Source organism: Leucopleurus acutus (assembly GCF_964270905.1).
Source record: "Leucopleurus acutus genome assembly, chromosome: X".
NCBI classification, from domain to species: Eukaryota; Metazoa; Chordata; class Mammalia; order Artiodactyla; family Delphinidae; genus Leucopleurus; species Leucopleurus acutus.
This window is the reverse complement of record NC_139148.1, coordinates 15,261,008-15,284,558: the sequence shown is the minus strand read 5'-3', so window position 1 is coordinate 15,284,558 and position 23,551 is coordinate 15,261,008. Positions and strand designations below refer to the sequence as shown.

General features: G+C 42.8%; 1 protein-coding gene across 3 annotated transcripts in view; it reads left to right on the top strand.

Moving 5' to 3' along the window:
• ADGRG2 (adhesion G protein-coupled receptor G2) overlaps window positions 1-23,551 on the top strand; it is a gene marked incomplete at both ends in the record, with an annotated part of 71,032 nt that overhangs the window by 41,108 nt on the left and 6,373 nt on the right. For all 3 annotated transcript variants that reach the window (XM_082864198.1, XM_082864200.1, XM_082864199.1), the window contains 15 exons: window positions 288-327; window positions 801-838; window positions 2,474-2,568; window positions 3,120-3,186; window positions 7,053-7,444; window positions 11,285-11,456; window positions 11,657-11,813; window positions 13,307-13,450; window positions 14,307-14,429; window positions 15,077-15,122; window positions 15,244-15,347; window positions 16,140-16,261; window positions 17,609-17,877; window positions 21,047-21,146; window positions 21,714-21,997. In XM_082864198.1, the coding sequence (XP_082720324.1) occupies window positions 288-327; window positions 801-838; window positions 2,474-2,568; window positions 3,120-3,186; window positions 7,053-7,444; window positions 11,285-11,456; window positions 11,657-11,813; window positions 13,307-13,450; window positions 14,307-14,429; window positions 15,077-15,122; window positions 15,244-15,347; window positions 16,140-16,261; window positions 17,609-17,877; window positions 21,047-21,146; window positions 21,714-21,997 (2,153 nt within the window). The remainder of the gene's footprint in view (window positions 1-287; window positions 328-800; window positions 839-2,473; window positions 2,569-3,119; window positions 3,187-7,052; window positions 7,445-11,284; window positions 11,457-11,656; window positions 11,814-13,306; window positions 13,451-14,306; window positions 14,430-15,076; window positions 15,123-15,243; window positions 15,348-16,139; window positions 16,262-17,608; window positions 17,878-21,046; window positions 21,147-21,713; window positions 21,998-23,551) is intronic.

Below are 23,551 nucleotides of genomic sequence, written 5' to 3'. Positions count from 1 at the left end.
AGCTGCCTGGGGGTTGCAGTAGCCTAATGAAATAAGATTGTTCAACCATAATTTATATCTTGCTGTTGGCTAGAACCGATACAGCTTCTGTCTGGTTAGTTTCCCTTGTCATATAAATAATGAATTTTTCCCACCTAGGAATCTCTTGTTATACCCAGTATTTCTTCAGAGTGAGCACTGCAAGCAATAAATACCATCTGCTTAATTTAATTGCTAAAAATCTAACTTGTTTTGAACTTAACATCACCAGTGATCTCCTTCATATCAATTTCTCATTTTATTAACAGACGATCAGAACTCAACAAAACCCTGCAAACTTTAAGTGAGGTAATCATAGTACATCCTGTATTTGTTTATAATTATTGTTATTGTTTGGGGGAGAGCATGGAGTTCTGTACTCCTGAGGAGATATGTGTTCAAATTACCCCAAATCTGTCATGTATAAGAATGAACGGGCTAGTTCCATTACTCCAAAAATCAGAACTAGGCTCAATGGATGGACATTACAAGGGGGTAGATTTTCCTGTAAGTAAAACCAAGTTTCTTAAAACAAGGGCTCCAGGAGAATGAGCTCCCTTGTGTGGTAATGAGTTTCCTGACACTAGAGGTATCCAAGTAGAGCCTGTATTGGCCTGAATAGCTTTGATCATATGTCGTTAATCTGGTAGGAATGTGAATTGGATGATTCCTAGGGGTTCTTGTGGTTTTAAGATTCTGTGATGCTGTGATTAGTCCTGGGTCATCTTGCCTGACATTTTCAACTGTCAAACTAACATGGATTTTTTTTTCTTTTGTTTCAGACTTATTTTATAGTGTGTGCTACAGCAGAGGCCCAAAGGTCAGTCATTTTTAATACTTTTATATAAATAACCTTATTTCGCTACTCATGAGAAATAAAGTACAAGGAGTCTTAGGGTGCAAATTCAAAAGCATTCCTCTAAAATAAATACACATTAGTGACATTTTGGATATATAATTTTTTATTCTTCCAAACACATATCACTGTCATATCCATATTCTCATTTCTTTATGAAGCACAGAGGGGTGGGTGGTGTTGGGCCATTTGCCTCTGGTTCTATGAAGCTAAGGGTCATCAGTTCCCTTAGCCCCATAAGGCCACCAATAGGAACAATAAATGGCTCCCAGTGGTCCAGTCAGGGTGAAGGCCACACAGAGAAGAAGGAACATAATATGGCGCTAGGAGAGAAAAGGAGAGAGGGGGAAGGAAAAGATAGGAAAGAAAGAGAAAAGAAGAAAATAAAAAGTGTGTGCAAGGGTCGGGACTTCCCTGGTGGCGCAGTGTTTAAGGATCCACCTTCCAGTGCAGGGGACACGGGTTCGAGCCCTGGTCTGGGAAGATCCCACATGCCGCGGAGCAACTAAGCCCGTGCGCCACAACTACTGAGCCTGCACTCTAGAGCCCGTGAGCCACAACTACTGAGCCTGTGCTCTGGAGCCTGTGAGCCACAACTACTGAAGCCCACACGCCTAGAGCCCATGCTCTGCAAAAAGAGAAGCCATCACAGTGAGAACCCGGCACACCGCAACGAAGAGTAGCCCCCGCTCTCTGCAGCTAGAGAAAGCCCGCGTGCAGCAACAAAGACCCAGTGCAGAAAAAAAGAAAGAAAGAAATTTATTTAAAAAAAAAAAAAGTGTGTGCAAGGATGAATCAGAGATTGCCTGACAGCTATTTGAGGTTACACAGATTATCATTTGAAATTATGTCCATTGGCTGTCCTGGCTGCATAAGCCAATGGCTTTTAGGTCGATAATCTCACTACCCGAATCTTGAGCATTCTGTGAGAGTAAAAGTCCTAGAAAATAACAGTTTCTACTCATCAGACGGTTCATTGGTACAAATAAAGGCAAGCCTTCCGTGAAATTGTAGATAGGATTCCTATTCACTGTATGTATTTGGTTATTTCACTTTTCATTATTTGCAACATTAAACCAAGACGAAAGTAAAAAAGAAACAGAATGTCTTAAATTCCTGGTTATCTGATGACCTGAATTGAACTGCCAGAAAGATTTTGGATTTAAGAGACCTTGCTATTCATCTAGGCTGGTATGTGAAAGGGCTCTCCTGATGGAAACGCAAATGCCTCCAGACACCGGGTGGTATGGGTGGGTGGTAAGACTGTAGATGTCAGGACGCTTGTCTTTGCAACCAGGTTTCACCCCTGTATGTTCATGATGCGGGCAGGCAAAACGACTCAGCAGCTGTGTGTGGTCAGAGGGTCTCTGGTTTGCAGTCCCTGTGAATGTAAACCTCTATAAATTCTTCATCCTAGAAAGTCTTTGGGGTAAAGTTCAGCCCTTGATAGGTGGGTGTTTACAAGCTTATTGGGGTGACATTGCAGGTTAACAGTATCAGTGCCCCCTTTCCTCACTCTAAGCTTGAAAAAGCAATTACAAATATGTAGGTAGGTTTCCAGTTTAGTAATACTCTGGTTATATATATTTCTCTTTATAGCACATTAAATTGTACATTCACAATAAAACTGCATAAGACAATGAACATATGTACTGCGATGGTTGCTTGGCAAACAGTAAAGATTCGACGGATGGGTAAGTTGTCTCTATCTTTATTGCTGTGTTCATTTTCACACGACTTTGATGTGTTCTTTTCAAAATTGAAAATACAATGAATAAATTTACATATGTTACAGCTTTCTGTTTTGACTCTTTTGTCCTTGGGCAGTTTTTAAGGAGCTCTAAAAGGTGATTTTTCCTGCTTTCTCAGTAAAGTTTCAGTATGCTGTATTGCAAATCATGATAAAACAAACCCTACTGAGAGGGAGAATTCTATTTGGAGTGCTCGATCGATTGCTGCTGGGATGTATTTACTCCTGAATTTCTCTTAGGAGTTGCTGAAGAGCGATTGATACTGTGTGCATATAACCCCAAATTATTCACTCAATAGATATTTTTGAGCACCTACTATTTATATATAATTGTCAGTATAATGGAATCCAATTTATTTTATCACCTGTTTTAGACTAATGCTCTTCAAAATCCCATCAGTGTAAGAACTGTTATACTTGACGGAGCTGAGCTTCTACCTTGCCTTATTCTTGACCAATGCATTTTCTTCTTTCTTTTCTTTTTGTTTCCTGCAGAACAGTGCTGCTGTTCTGTCAGGATCCCCTGCCCTTCCTCCCCGGAAGAGTTAGAAAAACTGCAGTGGTATGTAGCAAATATGCTGACCCTTTTCCTAATAATAATAATACTTAATCGCCATGCTGGCTAAGGAATTTGAAATTTTGACGGTGAAGAAGGGCTTTCAAGTTTAGGGAAAAAGCACAGTTTTCTTTTGTATGAAGTTTCCTTCACTTTAAACTAATGGTTTGCAATCTTGGTTGCACATTAGAATCACCTGGGGAGCATTGACACTATTCTGACTTCCCACAGCCTCACCAACTGAATGTGTCCTCATACTGAAAAATTTTTCCAGTGTGGTAGATGAGGAATGGTGTCTTAGTGTTATTTGTACTTCTCTTATTAAAACTGTTTGAACATTTTCTTTTCATATATGTGGGGCCATTTTTTGTATTTTTGTGAATTGTGTGTTCATATCTTTTTCCACTAGATATTTAATCAGTTTTTAAGAGTAATTTATATATTTCTATATTGTGGATATTAGCCCTTTGTCTGTGGTATATGTTGCAAATATTTTCTCTCCAATTTGTCAGTTATCTTTTGACTTTGTTTATGATGTTTTTGTCATGCAAATTAAAATTTTTTTATGTAGTTAAATTTACCAATCTTTTATTTTATTGCTTGTGAATTTGGAGGCATTATTAGAAAGCCTTTCCCTACGCCTGGCTATAGAGGAATTTACCCTTGTGTTTTTATAGTACTTGTATGGTTTCTTTTTTTGTTTGTTTGTTTTTACATTAGATCCACTTGGAATTTATTCTTATGTAGTGGGAGGTATGGGTCTAATTTAATCTTCTTCCAATGTCTATCTAGTGGTCCCAGCACCATTTATTAAAAAGTCCACCTTTTGGGGCTTCCCTGGTGGCACAGTGGTTGGGAGTCTGCCTGCCGATGCAGGGGACACGGGTTCGTGCCCCGGTCCGGGAGGAACCCACATGCCGCGGAGCGGCTGTGCCTGCGCGTCCGGAGCCTGTGCTCTGCAGCGGGAGAGGCCGCGACAGTGAGAGGCCCGCGTACAGCAAAAAAAAAAAAAAAAAAGTCCACATTTTCCTCAGTTACCTGAGATGCCACCTTTGTCATATGCTAAATTTTGGTGGCTATTTGGGTTAAACTCCAAATGTTAGATATTAACATTGGGGGAACCAGGTGAAGCTGGTTCACGGACCCCACTTTGAGTAGTGGAGTTCTAGACTGTAGAACAGTGGTTCTCAACCCTGGCTGTATGTTGGAATCATCTGGGGAGTTTTAAAAACAGCAATGCTGGGAATTCCCTGGTGGTCCAGTGGTTAGGACTTGGCACTTTCATTGCTGGGGCCCGGGTTCAATCCCTGGTCAGGGAACTAAGATCCCACAAGCCACGCGGCACAGCATGTACATACATGCATACATACATACATGCATACATACGTACATGCGCTGATGCCTGCCTCCCACCCTCAGAGCTAGGGATGTCATTGGTCTGGGGTGCAGCCTAGGTTTCTGGATTTTTTAAAAATTAGGCTAGAATTAGATGATGGCCCAGTGTCTTTCCAATGCATTGGTTCTTAAGAACCAATTAGAAACACATGGGGCTCTTTTAGAACTGATGTGTCAAGGTCTCCTTCTGGGTGCTGGAAATAACTCTATATTTTGATCCGGGTGGTGATGATAGAGGTGTATACATATTACAATTACAATTTTTATAATTCTTCAAGCTCTAAATGTAAGATTAGTACAGTTTACTGTATTAGGCTCTGCCTCGGCAAAGAAGCACATTAAAATGAATATGGATGCCTGCACCCACCGCGGAGATTCTCGCTCATTTGGTTTGGGTTGGGAGCCCTGGCACTGGTGCTGAAGTGCTCCAAGGTTTCTAACGTATAGGTGGCGTTGCCCGCCACTGCTCTGCTGCTCACCACGTACCTCACCCGGTGGGTTAAGGGCTCTGATTAGCAGAAGTGATGAGAGCAATACAGGGCAACCTCTTCATGGTTGAGCCCAGCGAATGGGAGCCCCATGCTAAGGGGTCCGGCTGCTGCAGCCCCCAGATAATATGAAGGAAATTTAATTTACACTTCTCAAAGCACCTTTGCCACAGCTTGGCCAGATGGGTTGCCACATTATACAATTTAGGGAATGGAGGCTCAGAGAAGTTGGGTGGATTGTCCAGAGGAGTAGTGAGAGCTGGAGCCCCAGCCAAGGCTTCGCGACTCATCATCTTTCTATCTGGCACCCCTTTGTCCATACTGCTTCCCGAACATCAGGCCGTGGGGAGAGGTTTCTCGCTGGGTGCCTGGCCCAGACTGGGTTGAGCCCGCATTTCTTTTTATGGGTATGACTTTCCTTAGGTCTCTCAACCTGATATTCCTCCCTCCTCTAACCCAAGAGAAGCTCCAGGAATACATTCTCACTGGTGTTCTAAGTCACCATCTAAAACTGGATCCACCAGAGTCTTCCCTGGGTGATAATTTGTTGCCTTGTCCCCTGAAGACTGGTGGATTTTATGCCAGATGGTAGATGAGTTCTTCTCAGTCTTCCATGTCATGAAAATACATGGGCCTGGGAATCTCACCCCCACTCCAGGACCAACTGAATCAGATACTTAGGAGAAGGCCACAGAAATCTCTCTGTTTTTTAAAAAAGTCCTCTACGTAATTCTCAGACACAGCCAAGGTTGAGAACCACTGGGCTACAGTAACATTGAGGGTGTAGCTGATGTACAAGCTGGGGACCACCCCTTTGGCCCCAGCTTGATCCATGTTTTCATTCAGCAAGCATTTCTTGTTCACATACTACGTGCTAGTTAGGACCATGGCAGGCTATAGCAGTATAAAATTGATCCAGACAGATTCCTATGCTCATCAGTTTCACAAAAATTTATGTATTGTTAACTCCAATTCAAGATTTTCTTGAAACAAAATTCAATACGTTGAAGAAAAAAAAATGGCAGTGTGATTTACCTTTCCTAGCCAGTATCACCAGTGTGCATGTGAATGACCTAAATTTGAAGTTTCTTGGAAAGGAAAAGCTTATTTGTGACCCACCAAGACCAGTACAAGAATTTGCTGGAATTAAAAATTCCATTCTACAAATTAATAATAGTGATTTCTACATTTTTTTTCTTCTATCAATCAATATGCAGAAGATTGTAATTGTAATTGACAGAATTATGTACTTTGGTTGCAAAAAGTGTAAGAAAAATTTGAAGAACATTTTGTTGTTACTGGTAAATTTAGAACTGCTTTTCAGTTTACACCATACCACTTTGAAGCCATTGTTAATACTGAGTTGACACAAGAGTTAGTGGATCTACTATGGACAGACATAGTTTTGAAATGGGTGTGCTTTAGCTTCTAAGTCAAATCATTTCCAAAAATGATGAGCCAGTTTTGTCAGCGTGGATTTGAATATTAAAGGAAAATGGTATTTTGGCATTTGATTCAGTTTTTAGAAAAATTTTAAGTATGTTGGGAACAGTTTGGGCATGTGATTCCATTTTTTTTGAGAGTAAATTTTGTAAAATCAAAAAAAACACCAAAAAAGACAGATTCCTAGTATATGGAAACTACCAGTTGGGTTGCAGGGCATTTAATAGCTCCCCTCCGCAAGAAGCACCTGGAAATGTTACAAGATCTCCTCAACTGACTGATAGAGTCAGGGAGCGGCAGTGAATAAGTGAAGCAGAACTGGGAATTCATGAAAGAGCATCCCTCCTGGCTAATTCCCCTCCCAGGGAGAAGGTGGTGGCAGTGGGCAGGGGCAGGAGGCCAGTAGCAGGTCCACAGAGGATGTGCAGTGGCAGGTCCCTGGTGGAGCCATGTCACAGTGGTGGTGTCAGATGGTTGCCAGAAGAAGAGATTAGCCTCTGTAGCCCATTCGTGTCTCACGTGCATCTCTCTGACTCTTTCCTTTAGTGACGTGCAGGATCCCGTTGTGTGTCTTGCTGGTCATCCACATGGTACACCATTTTCTTCTTCCAGCAATTCCATCCCAGTTGCTCCTCAGGCCACCATTGTGTCCCAGACCTCCAGTGCCTTCTCTTTTACTGAGCTTCTAGCTCATCCATCTGTAATCCAGAGCCCTCACTCTCCAACAGGGGTGATTCCCCTTTCTTCTCCCCAGCCTTCAGCTCCCATAGCTTCCAGCCCTGCCATTGATATGCTCCCCCAGTCTGGAACTATCTCTTCCCCTGTGCCTCCAACTCATCTTTCCCACACCCTGCCACCTGTGAAATCCTTACCTCCCTCTCCCACCACGTCTGCCCCTGTGAATGTCAACATGACCAGCACACCTCCTGACAAGACAGGTAAGTACAGGGAGCAACGCTGCTCCCACGTTTGTTGTAATTCTGGTCACGTGAAACCCAGCTGCCAGCCTGCCAAATCAAAATACCTGTAATGAAACCACGTTAAGCCTTTGCTTTTGTGATGTCTACTTGATTTTGAGAGCTTTCCTTTGGGCATTCTTAGAACATAGATAGGGCTGAGTTTGATTGTTTGGCCAAGAGAAATAGCTCTGAGGCAAACACAGATCTCATTTTGTCAAGATGAGTTCTTTTATAGGTTTCTTTCTCCTACAAAAGGTTGTTGGGTCACTGTTTTCGACATTCTGAAGAGAAAGATTTTGAACTATTAAACACAGTAACTCCATTTAGACAGAAGACAAAAGAAAACATTGATGTTCCTGAAAACCAGTCAGTCACAGAGTGCCAGAGCTGGGGCTGAGCCACAGTAGCCGTGAGGAGGAGAAGAGAATTCAGAAGACCTAGGGGTGGGTCTGCCCAGGCCCTCACAGGCGGTGGGATCCAGAATAAGCCATTTAGCTCCCCCTAACTTAGCCTGCTCTACCTCAAGATGGAAATAATCTCACTATCCTCATAGGTTTGGAACCGTGGCGGACATGAGAATGCCATGGAAACTGCACGGGGCTCCCCGGACACAAAGTAGGCTTAGGGTTAAAAGGATAAAGGGAAGAGGGAAGGAAGCAGAGAGAACTCTGGTTACTCTCTGGAGTTTCAAGCCAGTGAGTAAGAAGCAGGCCTTCCTCTAGAATTTGGAGGGTGGGAGGCAAAGCCAACTTCTTGGCGACATGAGATTGGAGCTCGAGTTGTGGTCCTGCCTCCTCTACCCCGGGCAAGCATCCCCAGGAGATCTGGAGCCAAATGACTGGAGATATTTTTGAATTCCACAAGAGAGGAATGATGAAATATGATATGCCACCTCAACAAAATGTCTATTACGCAGCTGTGCATAAGAACAGCTAGACAGAAACTTGGGGCATTTTTCAAGTCTTGAGTGAAGTGAAAATAACGCGACAGTAAATAGTTTGCACACCATGTTTGTAATAGTAAGTTATAACAGGTGGATAAAGATTAGAAGGGAATATGCAAAATAAGAAATAGGATGTTAGGTGGTGAAATTAAGAGACTTCTTTGTTAGAAGACATACAGGTGGCCAGTAGGCACATGAAAAGATGCTCATCATTGCTAATTATTAGGGAAATGCAAATCAAAACTGTAGTGAGGTATCCCCTCACACCGGTCAGAATGGCCATCATTAAAAAGTCTACAAATAATAAATGCTGGAGAGGGCGTGGAGAAAAGGGAACCCTCCTACACTGTTGGTGGGGATGTAATTGGTGCAGCCGCTATTGAGAACAGTATGGAGGTTCCTCAGAAAACTAAAACTAGAGTTGCCATATGATCCAGCAATCCCACTCCTGGGCGTATACAAAGACAAAACTAAAATTTGAAAAGATACATGCACCCCCTGTGTTCATAGCACTATTTACAATAGCCAAGACATGTTAACAACCTAAATGTCCATCAACAGATGAATGGATAAAGAAGATATATATATATATTTTTTGGTGGTACGCGGGCCTCTCACTGTTGTGGCCTCTCCCGCCGCGGAGCACAGGCCCCGGACGCGCAGGCTCAGTGGCCATGGCCCACGGGCCCAGCCGCTCCGCGGCATGTGGGATCCTCCCAGACCGGGGCACGAACCCGTGTCCCCTGCATCGGCAGGCGGACTCTCAACCACTGCGCCACCAGGGAAGCCCGAAGATATGTTTTTTATATATATGTGTTTTATACATATATATACAATGAAATATTACTCAGCTATTAAAAAGAATGAAATAGGACTTCCATGGTGGTACAGTGGTTAAGAATCCTCCTGCCAATGCAGGGGACACAGGTTCAATCCCTGGACTGGGAAGATCCCACATGCTGCCAAGCAACTAAGCCCATGCGCCACAACTACTGAGCCAGCGCTCTAGAGCCTGCCTGCTGCAACTACTGAGCCTATGTGCCACAACTACTGAAGCCCACGTGCCCTAGAGCCCACATGCCGCAACTACTGAAGCCCACGCACTCTAGGGCCCGTGTGCCACAACTACTGAGCCCACACACCTCAACTAGAGAAAGCACACACACAGCAACAAAGACCCAACGCAGCCAAAAAATAAATAAAATTTAAAAAAAAAAAGAATGAAGTAATGCCATTTGCAGCGACGTGGATGGACCTAGAGATTATCATACTAAGCGAAGTAAGTCAGAAAGAGAAAGACAAATGCCATATGATATCATTTATATGTGGAATCTAAAATATGACACAAATGAACTTATCTACAAAACAGAAACAGACTCACAAGACATAGAGAACAGACTTGTGGTTGCCAAGGTGGAGAGGGATAGGGGAGGGAAGGATTGGGAGTTTGGGATTAGCAGATGCAAACTAGTATATATAGAATGGATAAACAACGTCATACTGTATATAGTACAGGGAACTATATTCAATATCCTGTGATAAACCATAATGGAAAAGAATATGAAAAAGAATATATATATGTATAAGTGAGTCCCTTTACTGTACAGCAGAAATTAACACAACTTGTAAATCCACTATACTTCAATAAAATTAAGAGAGAGACTTCTTTGTTGTTAGACAGGTTTATATCATTGTATCCCAATTAAAAACACTACTAAAAATCAGGCTTACAGCTGGTAGTCCAGCTGTTGATTTCATAATATTCTCCTTTCCACAAAAAGAGCTTTTAGTTACATAAAGTTCTGTATTCATGCTGTAAATTAAATACATGTGTATTTATGCTTATACAGATATACACTAAATACACTAATGTGCTTTTACATTTTTTTTTTTAAATTTTTTTTATTTATTTATTTTTGGTTGTGTTGGGTCCTAATTGCTGCGCGTGGTCTTTCTTTAGTTGCGATGAGCGGGGGCTACTCTTTGTTGCAGTGTGCGGGCTTATCATTGCGGTGGCTTCTCTTGCTGCGGAGCACAGGCTCTAGGTGCGTGGGCTTCAGTAGTTGGGGCACGCGGGCTCTAGAGCACAGGCTCAGTAGACGTGGCACACGGGCTTAGTTGCTCCGCGGCATGTGGGATCTTCCCAGACCAGGGCTCGAACCCGTGTCCCCTGCATTGGCAGGCGGATTCTCAAGCACTGCGCCACCAGGGAAGCCCTACATTTTTTTTTTTTTTCGTTAGGTTTCTTGAAGTATAATTTACCTACAATAAAATTCATCCAGTTCTATAGATGAATGAAATTTTTATAGCTCTATGAGGTTGGATAAATGCCCACAGTCACGTAACCACCATCATGATATATAACGTTTCCACTATCCCCAAAGTTCCCTCGTGTCCCTTTGTAGTCAACTCCTACCCACTACCCCAAGCCTCTGGGCACCACTGATATGTTTTGTTTCCCTATGCTTTCAGTTTTTCTGGAATGTCACATGAAGAGAATCATACAGTATGTAGCCTTTTGAGTCTGGCTTCTTTCATGTAACATAATACATTGGACTGTTGGAGACCTGTCCATGTTGTTGCATTTATCAGCAGTTCATTCCTTTTTATTACTGAGTAATAGTCCACTGTATGGATGGACCACAGTTTGTTTCCTCATTCTCCAGTTGATGGACATTTGGGTTGTTTCTAGTTTGGGACTATTATGAAAGAGGCTACTATCAACATTTATGAACATGTCTTCTTAAGACAGGTTTTCATCTCCTTGGGGCAAATACCTAGGAGTGGGTTTGCTAGGTCACAGAGTCTATGTGTGTTTCTTCATTAGTGATTTTTTCCATTATGTGTTCAGAAAGTGATTCGGCTCTCTGTTATAGAAATTGTTCACACCAGCAGCGTCAGTGTTTCTGAGCTTGAGAACCAAGTGTCCCGGATGGAGAAAGTTCTTTCCTTAGGCAGCTTGGAGCCTAACCTCGCAGGACAAATGATAAACCAAGTCAGCAGACTCCTTCATTCCCCGCCCACCTTGCTGGCCCCTTTGGCCCAAAGGTATGACTTAGCAAACTGATGTGGTCATGAGAGGGGACCCTCTAGTGATAATGATGCTTCTATATGATTAATTAAAGCCAAGTATTTTTCTCTCACGTACGAGGTTCATGATGACTTGTTAAGTTTCTACTCAATATTCTGCTTAGACTGGGGAAAACAAAGTGGGAGTGCTGAATTTGAACGGCTACTTCTCTTTACAGATTGCTAAAAGTAGTGGATGACATTGGCTTACAGCTGAATTTTTCAACCAAGACCATAAGTCTGACCTCCCCTTCTTTGGCTCTGACTGTGATCAGAGTGAATGCCAGTAATTTTGACACAACTACTTTTGCTGCCCAAGACCCTGCAAATCTTCAGGTACATCCTAATTTATTGTGGAAAAGACCTTTTTTTGTATATGATTATAGTCCTTGTGTACTTCATGATTGAGGCAATTACTGCTATACTCAGGGGTGATATTCAAAATATTTAACATCTAGAACAATGGGGCGCCACAGAATCAAGAAAAAGGACATTGGTCTTGGCTGGAGCAGGATCTCAGAGGCCCTCGTTGTGCCCAGTGTTAACCCTTTAGCAGCTGGCTTGTGGAAGTTTGCGGGGGGGCAGTCAAGTCGGGGAGGTGTCCAGCGGGTTCTAGGCAGTTGGGAGAGAGCAGGGACACCGGCTACTTCGCTTTTTCTTTTTTTTTTCTTTTAACATCTTTATTGGAGTATAATTGCTTTACAGTGGTGTGTTAGTTTCTGCTGTATAACAAAGTGAATCAGCTGTGTGTATACATATATCCCCATATCCCCTCCCTCTTGCGTCTCCCTCCCACCCTCCCTATCCCACCCCTCTAGATGGTCACAAAGCACCGAACTGATCTCCCTGTGCTATGCGGCTGCTTCCCCACTAGCTATCTACCTTACGTTTGGTACAAGCTACTTTTCGACCCATTTCAGTAATTTTTTTAATATATAAATTTATTTATTTATTTTTGGCTGCATCGGGTCTTCGTTGCTGCGTGCGGGCTTTCTCTAGTTGCGGCAAGTGGGGGCTACTCTTCGTTGCAGCGCGCGGGCTTCTCATTGCGGTGGCTTCTTTTGTTGCGGAGCACGGGCTTCAGTAGTTGTGGCACGTGGGCTCAGTAGTTGTGGCTTGCGGGCTCTAGAGCGCAGGCTCAGTAGTTGTGGCGCATGGGCTTAGTTGCTCCGTCACATGTGGGATCTTCCTGGACCAGGGCTCGAACCCATGTCCCCTGCATTGGCAGGCGGATTCTTAACCACTGTGCCACCAGGGAAGTCCCCATTTCAATATTTTAACAAGTGTTACGACTACACTGGTGTGAATAGTGGTGCTGTATATCAGTCCTGCTTCTAGTGTTTTCTTTTAGAGGGACTGGGGACTGGAAACATGCAAGTAAAACCAAGTCTCGCCTTTAAACTTAATTTGTCTAGTCTTCCCTTCACAAGTTTAGTGCATGTGGTTCTATGATGACTTTGCTCTAACAGGTCACCAAGTTGGTGTGTCTGCTGCTGTGGTCTCCTTGGGCTCTGCAGTTATCCTGAACTTTCTCCCCTCCCACCCTAGCTTTATTGAGATATAATTGACATATAGCATCCTGCACTTTCTGACTGTTTCTGTATATCCTTTATCCTTAAAATGTTTCCTTTCCTGCTCCGAGGCCTCATCTCCCTATTACACATCCTCTAATTTCATAGCAGTCAGAGAAAAAAGAAGAACCAATTGTACATAGAGACACCACAAATAAATGCCCTTACAGGATCCTCCATCTTAATTAGGTGTTGTGTTTTCCATCTCTTCATTATACTAGCCCCAGGTGGCTTTATGATCTTTTACTTGATTTTCAGGTTTCTCTGGAAACTCAGGCTCCTGAGAATAGTATTGGTGTTATTACTCTGCCTTCTTCGCTGATGAGTAATTTACCAGCTAATGATGTGGAGCTGGCTTCCAGGGTGCAGTTCAACTTTTTTGAAACACCTGCCCTGTTTCAGGTAAAGTTGCCTCTAATTGCTTTTGGTTTCGGTTTTGGAGGGGACTGAGGGAGTTTTCTTTCTTTTAATCCTCACATATTCTTAAGCCTGCTATAAGTCACATGAATTGCTGAAAAGCTGTAGTTTATTTTTTTCTCTCTCTTTTTTTTTTGCGGTATGCGGGCCCCTCACTGTTGTGGCCTCTCCCGTTGCGGAGCACAGGCTCCGGACGCGCAGGCTCAGTGGCCATGGCTCACGGGCCCAGCCGCTCCGCGGCATGTGGGATCTACCCAGACCGGGGCACGAATCCGTGTCCCCTGCATCGGCAGGCGGACTCTCAACTACTGCGCCACCAGGGAAACCCTGTAGTTTATTTTTAAACAGGACCTAATGATGCTGCTGAGGATAAATAACAATAACTGACACTCACATAGCATTTATCACCTGCCGTGCAGTATCATAAGCACTTAGAAATGTTAACTCTAATCCTCTCAACAACATCATGAGGGAGGAACAATTGAATTATTATTCCAGTTTTACAGATGAGGCTATGGAGGCACAGAGAGGTTAAGTAACTTGCTCAGAAACACACAGCTTAAATGGCTTAATGTTACGTTCCCTTTAAGATTCATGAGGGTCTTGTTGTGTCAATCTGTGAAATTTAACTCAGCATTTAGAGCACTGTATAGTGGAATAAGCTCTGCCTCTCATTATGGTCCTTGGGAAAGTCACTTTACTCCCTGCCCCTGAATTCCTGACCTAGGTAGTAAAATAAACCAGTGTGGACTAAATAGTCCTTAGGGTCCCGTCTAGCTCTAAAATTCTCTGATAACATTTCATTTTCCCTTGCCATCTTGTTGATTCTTTGGTGTGCTAGGACCCTGCCTTGGAGAACCTCTCTCTGATCAGCTATGTCATTTCCTCGAGCGTGGCGAACCTGACAGTCAAGAATTTGACAAGAAACGTGACGGTTACATTAAAGCACATCCACCGGAGCCAGGTGGGCGGGGCCTGTCTGGTCTGTTCATTGACCAGAAACACCTCATGCAAACTATGGCTGTAAGACTTTGCCTGAAAAAAGTAGATTCAGCAGATCCTTAGACCCAGTTAGGGCAGTGTGTAAGACTAGAATCACATAGTCACTCCGTTGGGTTTTAACATGCCTAATAACTGCCTTCCTAATTTCCAAGAAGGAGCAGTGTAAAAAGCAAGCTCTTCTTGCCAGTTTTCAGTGCTTTATATCTGCGGCTACAGGTCTGATTCTCACCTCCAAAGAGAAAGCATCTTGGTTCAGTTCACATTGAGCAGCATCTGTGACCTCGCTGCTCAAAGTGTGGTTTGCAGACCTGCAGCATCAGCATCACCTGGGAACTTGCTAGAAATGCAGACTCTCAGGCCCCACCCCAGACCCACTGAATCAGAATGTGCCTTTTAGCAAGGCCTCAAGGTGATTCCTACGCACAATTGTTGAGTTTAAGTGCTGACGTATATGAGACTCACTTGCTTCTAGAGACCAGTGTAAAATGAGAACTCTCCTAAAATCAGGAACGAGATTCTGAAATTTTAAAATACCGTTTTTTTTCTAATCGCTTTCCAGTTTTTTCAGTTCTGTAAATTAATTATTTGTAGTTTATCTTTCTGTTACAGGATGACTTAACAGTGAGATGTGTATTTTGGGACTTGGGCAGAAACGGTAGGTTCCAGACATAACTTTTTCAGTCTTGAGTGGGAAGGGGAGGGGGAGCAAGGAGGGAGGAGCAGTGATTGGCGCAGTGGCTTTGCTGACGGGCAGACACTCTTTCCAATGCCAACAGGTGGCAGAGGAGGCTGGTCATCTGATGGCTGCTCTGTCAAAGACAGGAGGCTAAATGAAACCACCTGTACCTGCAGCCACCTTACAAGCTTCGGCGTCCTACTGGTAATATCCCCACTCTACCTGGCCTTAGATTTGGGTCTGAGGGTTAGCTGGGGATCATACCATGATGTCTAATCTGATGGATAACTTTGATAGATCAGCAGGTTTCATGATATTGTGGCAAAGTTATAGACCAATGAAATGACTCTTCTAATAAGCAAATGTACTTGAAGGAAAATACTTGAACATAGAAGTATTTTTTCGCATTCTATTTTTACATTTAAGTTTTTCTTTTTAAGATAGCTATAAGAGGACTAGGGAATTCAGATTCAAATGGGTAATAAAATAGTTTTAATGCACTTTAAAATTTTATAAAACATTTGACATAAATTATTTTATTTAATCTTCCCAACAATCCAGCAAGATAGGTAGAATAGGGAGTTGTTATTTTCATATTAATGAAGTCAGAATCAAGACTCACTTGTTAGGTAATTGTCTACAGTCATAGAACTAAGAAATATAAGAGCCAGAAGCCAAATTCAAGTCTTTTGACTTCTAGCCTGGTGCTTTTCCAGTGCACCATAATGCAGTGATCAAGTACATGGGCTTTGGAGTCGGCCAGACCTGAATTTGGATCCTGGCTCCTCTACTTTGTAGCTGTGTGACCCTTGGCAAATTACTTATCCTCTCTGGGCCTCAGTTTTATTATCTTTACATGATGATAATAATTGCGCCTATCTTGTAGGTTTGTTGAACGAACTATGGACGGGTACCTGAATACCCAATAAATGTAAATTATGACTCTGTTATTTATTTAAAAATATTTGGTCTTGAAAGCAATATTTTATTTTCCAGGACTTGTCTCGAACATCCTTGCCACCGGCTCAGATAATGGCCCTGACATTTATCACCTATATTGGTTGTGGGCTTTCATCAATTTTTTTGTCAGTTACTCTTGTAACCTACATAGCCTTCGAGTGAGTATCTACAACTGGAAACTTGGATTATATGACGTAGCACCTCAATTGCCAAAGTGTATTAATTAATTAAGCATGCTCCTTGGCCTAGCTTATCCTGTCCACCCATCTAGTGGGGCCACCTATATGTAAAACTTCATGGGACTTTTTGGTTTATATACTTCCTTCCTTCCACTAGTTCGTGCACTCACTGAAGGCAGGGGTTGTGTCTTAATCATCCTTGTACCCTAAAATGATGCCTGGTACCCAGCTGGCATTAAGTGAGAAATGAAAGATGGATGCAGACCCCGAAACCCAAGAGCTTACAATGTGAAGTAGACCATAGCTCCATGTACAGCACAAGAGCTGTGTTTAATATGTTAAGTTTCTAAATAATAGTGAGCAAACACAAAAGATTAAATGCATTAACGGGTGTGGGGATGAAGAAGAATAAAGTGTATCAAGTGTCACTGAAAAATACAGATACTCAGTGAGTGTGGCTTTGTAGGTCAAAGCAAGAATGACATTCCAAATGACAGCATCTCCTTCTTGCCTTATCAGAAGGGTCCCTTTGGTCACTTCTGGGGGGGATTCCAATAAATTCTGTCGGAAAAGAAATATAGGCACTTTTATTGCATTAACTAAATGAAATAATATGTAAGTTCTGGGATTTAGATTTTGGACACTGATCAGGAAATGCACAAATTTACTTTTAGTGCCAAACTTAGGGTCCAGCTGTGACTACAGATCTTCTAGTGGACCTTTGGAAATAGCATTAATGAGACTAAATTACTATAAGGCCAACCATTACTCAGAATGATCTCACCAGATCTAATTTCACACGCATAAACATGTACATGTCATCAGTTAGCTGTATTTTCCTATGGCTGTTTCATTTAGCTATAGTTTGAACTCTTCTTTCCATGATCTCATTTTAACTACTAACATAAGATAAGAGGAGAATCTGGCTTTTTGAAGATCTGAATAGAGGAGCCTATTGTATGAGAAGCAGCACGATGCTTCTAGAAGTAGTTTGGGAGAAGTGGAGGTGGGTGCTCAGAAGATTCCACTATAAACTATTTGAAAGGATGGGTCAATAGTCAGCATGTATTAAAAGGTTCCACTGAAATACAAACATGAATTTTCCATATGGTTATCACAGATGATTTGGTTTCGATTTTCCCTTTGTTGTTATTGTTGGCTTTAATGCCTCCCCCCCACACACATACACACCCACGCTCAAAGAGAGGAAATTTATACATATAGACATTTACCAAAAAATACAAATAAATTGCTTAGAACACAGATATGTTCACATAAACGTTGGCAGATTGTGATGCTAATTCTTTTTTTGTCCTTTCCTTTTAGAAAGATCCGGAGGGATTACCCTTCCAAAATCCTCATCCAGCTGTGTGCAGCTCTGCTGCTGCTGAACCTGGTGTTCCTCTTGGACTCGTGGATTGCTTTGTATGACATAAGAGGCCTCTGCATCTCAGTGGCTATATTTCTGCATTATTTTCTCTTGGTCTCGTTCACTTGGATGGGCCTGGAAGCATTCCATATGTACCTGGCCCTTGTCAAAGTGTTTAATACTTACATCCGAAAATACATCCTTAAATTCTGCATTGTTGGTTGGGGTATGTACAATTTTGCTCACACAGTGCCTGGGTTTTCTCTGCTTTTTCTCCAGTGTTTTGATTTTTAATCAGATAGAGACATTGATGAAGCAGGTCATACTTGGCAGGTTTCTAAAACAGCTTTATTCTCCTTTTCATGTTTCACTGCCCAGAGAGCAACCTCGTCACGTCTCTTTCTAGAACACCTGTATATTTACCCTGGATTGGTTATGACCACAGCACTCTGAGGTTAGGGCTATGAATCCTCTTTGTATCTCCAGTAACTAGAACTGGGGCTGGCACACAGAAGGTGCTCAATCAATTGAAAATATGAGCTTGGCGATAATGAGGCCAGACTGTCAGTCCCCAAGCTCCCAGCCAGCCTCACTCTGCTCTGTACCTCCCAGATTCACACATGTGCACGACAGTGTGCTCAGCAGGGCAGAGCGAGAGAACGTACAGATAAAACCTAATGTAACTTCATCACCACACCGGCCCGGTATTTCAGATCATGCCACCTGTCAGTGGTGGATCACAAAGTCTTAGACGCCCCCAAGATCTTGAAGGTTTATTCATTCAACTCCCCACCAAATGTAGGAGCCTCCTGGACTTGACTTACCCTTGACTAAAGATAATTTAACCTCTGCTTGAATTTTTCTATTGTAGGGGAGCTCATTACCTTCATTAAAAAACAAAATTCAGCTGAGTACATTTGAAAGCTCTTACTGGCTTTATTTCACAATTCATGAATCAGGCAGCATCCCGTCTAGCAGATAGAAAGGAGCTCTGAGGAGCTGTACCAAGTGAAAGACTTTTTATAGGCAGAAGGAAGCAGGAATAAGGAAGTCATTCTGGGCAATAAAGTGGGTTGGTTATTGCAAGGTTACTTTCCTTCAGGGGTGGCAGGGGTCTATCAGGCAGGTTACCTACCTAGTGCTGATAAGGTGGTTTCGGATTGACTGGTTTAAGATTCCATTTCTGGGAGAGCCGAAGACTTAACTCTGTAATGGAGTTAAGTCTCAGTTTGGTGACCTGTGGCTAGCGTAAGCGAATCCATTTTGGGCCTGTTGTCTCGTTTTTAATACCTTACAAGGCAGCCAACGATCATCTTCTAAAGCACCGCAGGTCTGTTTTTCCATTAAGTTCACTTGGCTCTCTGGTGGCACTCCAGCGGTCTTGGTTTTGCTCTCTCAGGAGAAAAAATAAGAAGCTGATACCTCTTCTGCCAAAGAGTCCTTTAGATAATCTACATGTAATGTATATGTATAATGCTCTATTTCTCAATGTATTTTCACACAAGTAACCCCATAAGAGACAAGTCAGTGAAGTTAGCAAGGCAGTTACTGCTAATACCAGGTGAAGAACCTGGCTCAAAGTGATGACGTAATTTACCCTGATTTCCACAGCTCGAGAACAGCCGAGGCTGGCTTTCTAATTTCCTTTTTTTTTGCGGTATGCGGGCCTCTCACTGCTGTGGCCTCTTCCGTTGCGGAGCACAGGCTCCGGACGCGCAGGCTCAGCGGCTATGGCTCACGGGACCAGCTGCTCCGCGGCATGTGGGATCCTCCCGGACCGGGGCACGAACCCGTGTCCCCCGCATCGGCAGGTGGACTCCCAACCACTGCGCCACCAGGGAAGCCCTCTAATTTCTTATGCATATCCCTTCCACTGTATTATAGCCGCCATCCCTCCCAGACTCCCTCCTCTTCTTCAGGCTAAATATTCCTTCAGGGACTTCCCCTGGCGGTCCAGTGGCTAAGACTTCGCCTTCCAATGCAGGGGGTGCAGGTTCAATCCCTGGTTGGGGAGCTAAGATCCCACATGCCTCGGGCCAAAAAAAAACAAAAAACAGAAGTGATATTGTGACAAATTCAATAAAGACTTTAAAAATGGTCTACATCAAAAGATATTTTAAAATATATGTATATTAAATAAATATTCCTTCAGATATTCCCTATGCAATAGGATTGCAGACCCTTTTCCTCCCTTGTCATCCTGCTTGTTATTATATCTTTGTGAAGAACAACACCTTTCTAGAAAGTCACTTATTCCCAGAAAAAGAAATCCCTGCCTCTGATCTTGGGCACGGATTCCGTCTTCTTTGTACAATCCTGAATGGTCAGATTCCCTTGTCAAGGAAAAGCTCCACACCCCCAGTATTTTCTTTTTAGGAAGGTGTCTCGCTTAGGAAGTCACCATATGTCAGGGTCTCCGTAAGGTACAAATACAAAAGAATTAAATGAAATATTATGTTAGATGGTACCAGGTAGCCCAACCTGGCTGTGAGAAGGAATTGTTTTTTATTTACCAGAGCCTTGAGATTGTATGCCAGGCTGGTCTGTGTGCACAGAGTGTGAAGTGTCAGCGTGGGGTGGGGAGTGATGGGGTAGAGGGGTGAGACGGACTCCTTCCCAGCCCAAGGTCACTTTAAGCGGGGAGGAGCCTTTTCATTATGCTTCCTCTTAGCCCAAGCGCCCTGGGAGAGCCAGTGAGAGAGCCAGTGTAGTGGCAATCAACACCCCCAAATCAATCAGGTCAGGCATCTCAGTCCATCAACGGGTTCCAGATAATCAGTTGAGGACTTTGGGGTTCATAATGAAAGATTTTCCAGAAGTTGCTGGTAACCCTAACAGGTTGATTCTTTGGTGTATATTTTGGAGTCCTTCACTTTGCCTGCCACCTGACCCTTAAAATTACATTCCAGATGGGTGTAAGTTAAGGCTAACACTAGCTACCATAGCAGACAAACCCTGAAATGTCAGGAGCAGGTAATTTCTTACTCATGTGCAGTCCAGTTAGCAGAAGTGGAGGGGTCTCTGGTCTTGTGATTTTTCAGGAGCCAAGCTGCTGGAGACTCTGCCTCAAGACAGGGCTTCGAAGGTCGCTCTGAATTTGGGAGAAAAGAGTAGAGAATCTCACTGGAGGTTTTTATGGGCTAGGCCAAGAGGTGGAGCAAATCACTTCTGTCCATGTTCCATTGGCCAAGACTTAGTCAAGTAGCCACATACACCTAGCTGTAAGAGAGGCTGGGAGATGGCCAGCCACATGCCGGGAGGAAGAGAAACTGGGTTTGGTGAACAACTCACCAGTCTCTGCTATTTCAGAAGAAAATAGAACGTGATCTCTATTCTTTCTTCTCACCACCTTTGGTTATTAGAACTGTGTGTGACCAATGTTTCCCATCTTCCAGGGGTACCAGCTGTGGTTGTGACCATTGTCCTGATTATATCTCCAGATAACTATGGACTTGGATCCTATGGGAAATTCCCCAACGGGTCACCTGATGACTTGTGAGTACAAAGCCCCCCTCGGAATGTTAAGTGAACTGGAAAGCAGAATTCTCCAAGAAAATGGAGGCTCTAATCAGCATATCAACTGGCTCTCATCCTAATAAAATCCAGTAACATTTACAGCAGGCTTTGCAGTTATATATGTAATGAGATCAGCTAGTTAGAAAAGCCATGCTACTATGTAAGTATTAAAAAATGAATTAGGGGGAAGTATTTCAAAAATACTTTTATAAGCCTCTGATAAAAATAAAATACCAGCTACACTATGTTAGTAAAGACTCATGGAATAGAGTTACTAGGATCTAAAGGGGATAAAATCTTTTAATGTCTTCAAAGAATATTTTTTAAATACTTTCAATCACCAAGTGTCCTAAAATAAACCCTCTTGGAGTTTTTCCCCTAGAGCTATAAATGGCTGTGGAGATCAGAGGTTTTATCTTTTTTTTCTCTTGTAATTGTAGGAAAATGTTTCAGTAAAACAATATAGATTCATTGTTATCATTTTGAACCATATTTCAGCAAAAAAAACCATAATGTGTTTTCCCTGTTTTTTCCCCCCAATTCCAGTTGCTGGATCAACAGCAATGCTGTATTCTATATTACGGTTGTGGGATATTTCTGTGTGATATTTTTGCTGAACGTCAGCATGTTCATTGTGGTCCTGGTTCAACTTTTTCGAATTAAAAAGAAGAAGCAACTGGGAGCCCAGCGAAAAACCAGTATTCAAGATCTCAGGAGTGTCGCTGGCCTTACGTTTTTACTAGGAATTACTTGGGGCTTTGCCTTCTTTGCCTGGGGACCAGTTAATGTCACCTTCATGTATCTCTTTGCCATCTTTAACACGTTACAAGGTAAGCTCTACAGCACTAAATACACACTGAATGACCCAGTCGAACTGAAAAATATTGCTACTAAAAGTTAGAGTATCTGCAAAGTGGCTTACTTAGTAGCTTAAGATATAATCATGGAAAAACAGATTTAACTTTGAGAAAGGGTGCTCTGAGAGCCTTGGAAGAAAGGCTAAATTCGTTAAATTCAAGAAGTGGTCCTTTTTTCCTCCTTATCCATCACTACCTCCTGGGAGGGAACAAACATATCAAGGGGAACCTACCAGGGAACTGTTTCTGGGAGAGTCACTCACTCTTCCTTCACCTGGTTCCTTACCTTTTTTTCCTTTAACCTTTTTATTGAAGTAGAACATGCATACAGAAAAGTGCACATACCCATAAGTGTCCCCGTGAGGTCTCACCACTCTGACCTCCTAGGTCTGTGTTTGATTTGAAGACAGTGATAAATGTGAAGTCAATGGCAGCAGCCTGGCCCAGTGCTTAATCCCACGCAGTTGCTCTGCCCTGACATGCAGCGGGAAGGGCAGGCTCTGTGTGTGACCCTTGACCTCGGAGCTTCCCCTTAGTTAATGAAGCCCAGCCGCAGTCATTTGGGAGCCCTCTTCCATTGTATTCTTTTTTGTTTTCCTCTGGTCTCATTGTATTCTTTAGGAAAGCAAATTACTCATTCTTCTAGATCAGCATTATAAAAGAGTTGTCAGCTGTGATTAATTTTTTTTTTTTTTTTTTGGTTGCGTTGTGTCTTCGTTGCTGCACACGGGTTTTCTCTAGTTGCGGCGAGCGGGGGCTACTCTTCGCTGTGGTGCCCGGGCTTGTCTTGTTGTGCAGCACGGGCTCTAGAGTGCAGGCTCAGTAGTTGTGGCGCACGGGCTTAGTTGCTCTGCAGCATGTGGGATCTTCCCAGACCAGGGATCGAACCCATGTCCCCTGCATTGGCAGGCAGATTCTTAACCACTGTGCCACCAGGGAAGTCCCAGCTGTGATTAATTTTTCATGGACGCACTTTGGCATTAAAAGCGGAGCAGGCTAATAAGTTTACGTTACAATAACAATCATTCGTGTCCCTTGGTTTCCTTTTACTCCAAATCCTCTGTGTTGATGCCTTTAATTGCATTCTCATCCACTCGTTTTCATCTTTTGCTGGTGGCTTTTAGCTCCCAGAGCATTCTCCTGTAGTTCTTTCAGGCAATATAGTTCATTAACCTGAGATTGAATTCAAATGCCTAATTTGGCTACCGGTTCTTATTTTATTCGGAGGAAGCCAGTTAACGTGCTTGCTGGGTACATACAGTTGTTCATTTTTACCTACAATGTACAGTTCCTGAACTGGTATATCCAGGTGTTGGACAACTTATAAAAGTTTTATTTGCCAACAATGGCATGCTAAAAGTAAGAGACACTTATTTTAAAGAGAAAAAATATATGCCCAAATGACACTAATCGTAAACATGAAAGCAAGGTACCTCCCCTCGCATATTTACCGTGGAAACTGAACCTGCCTCTTTTTCATTTCCCTAGAATGACTTCTCATTAGAATATGAGTGGACAGAAAGAATG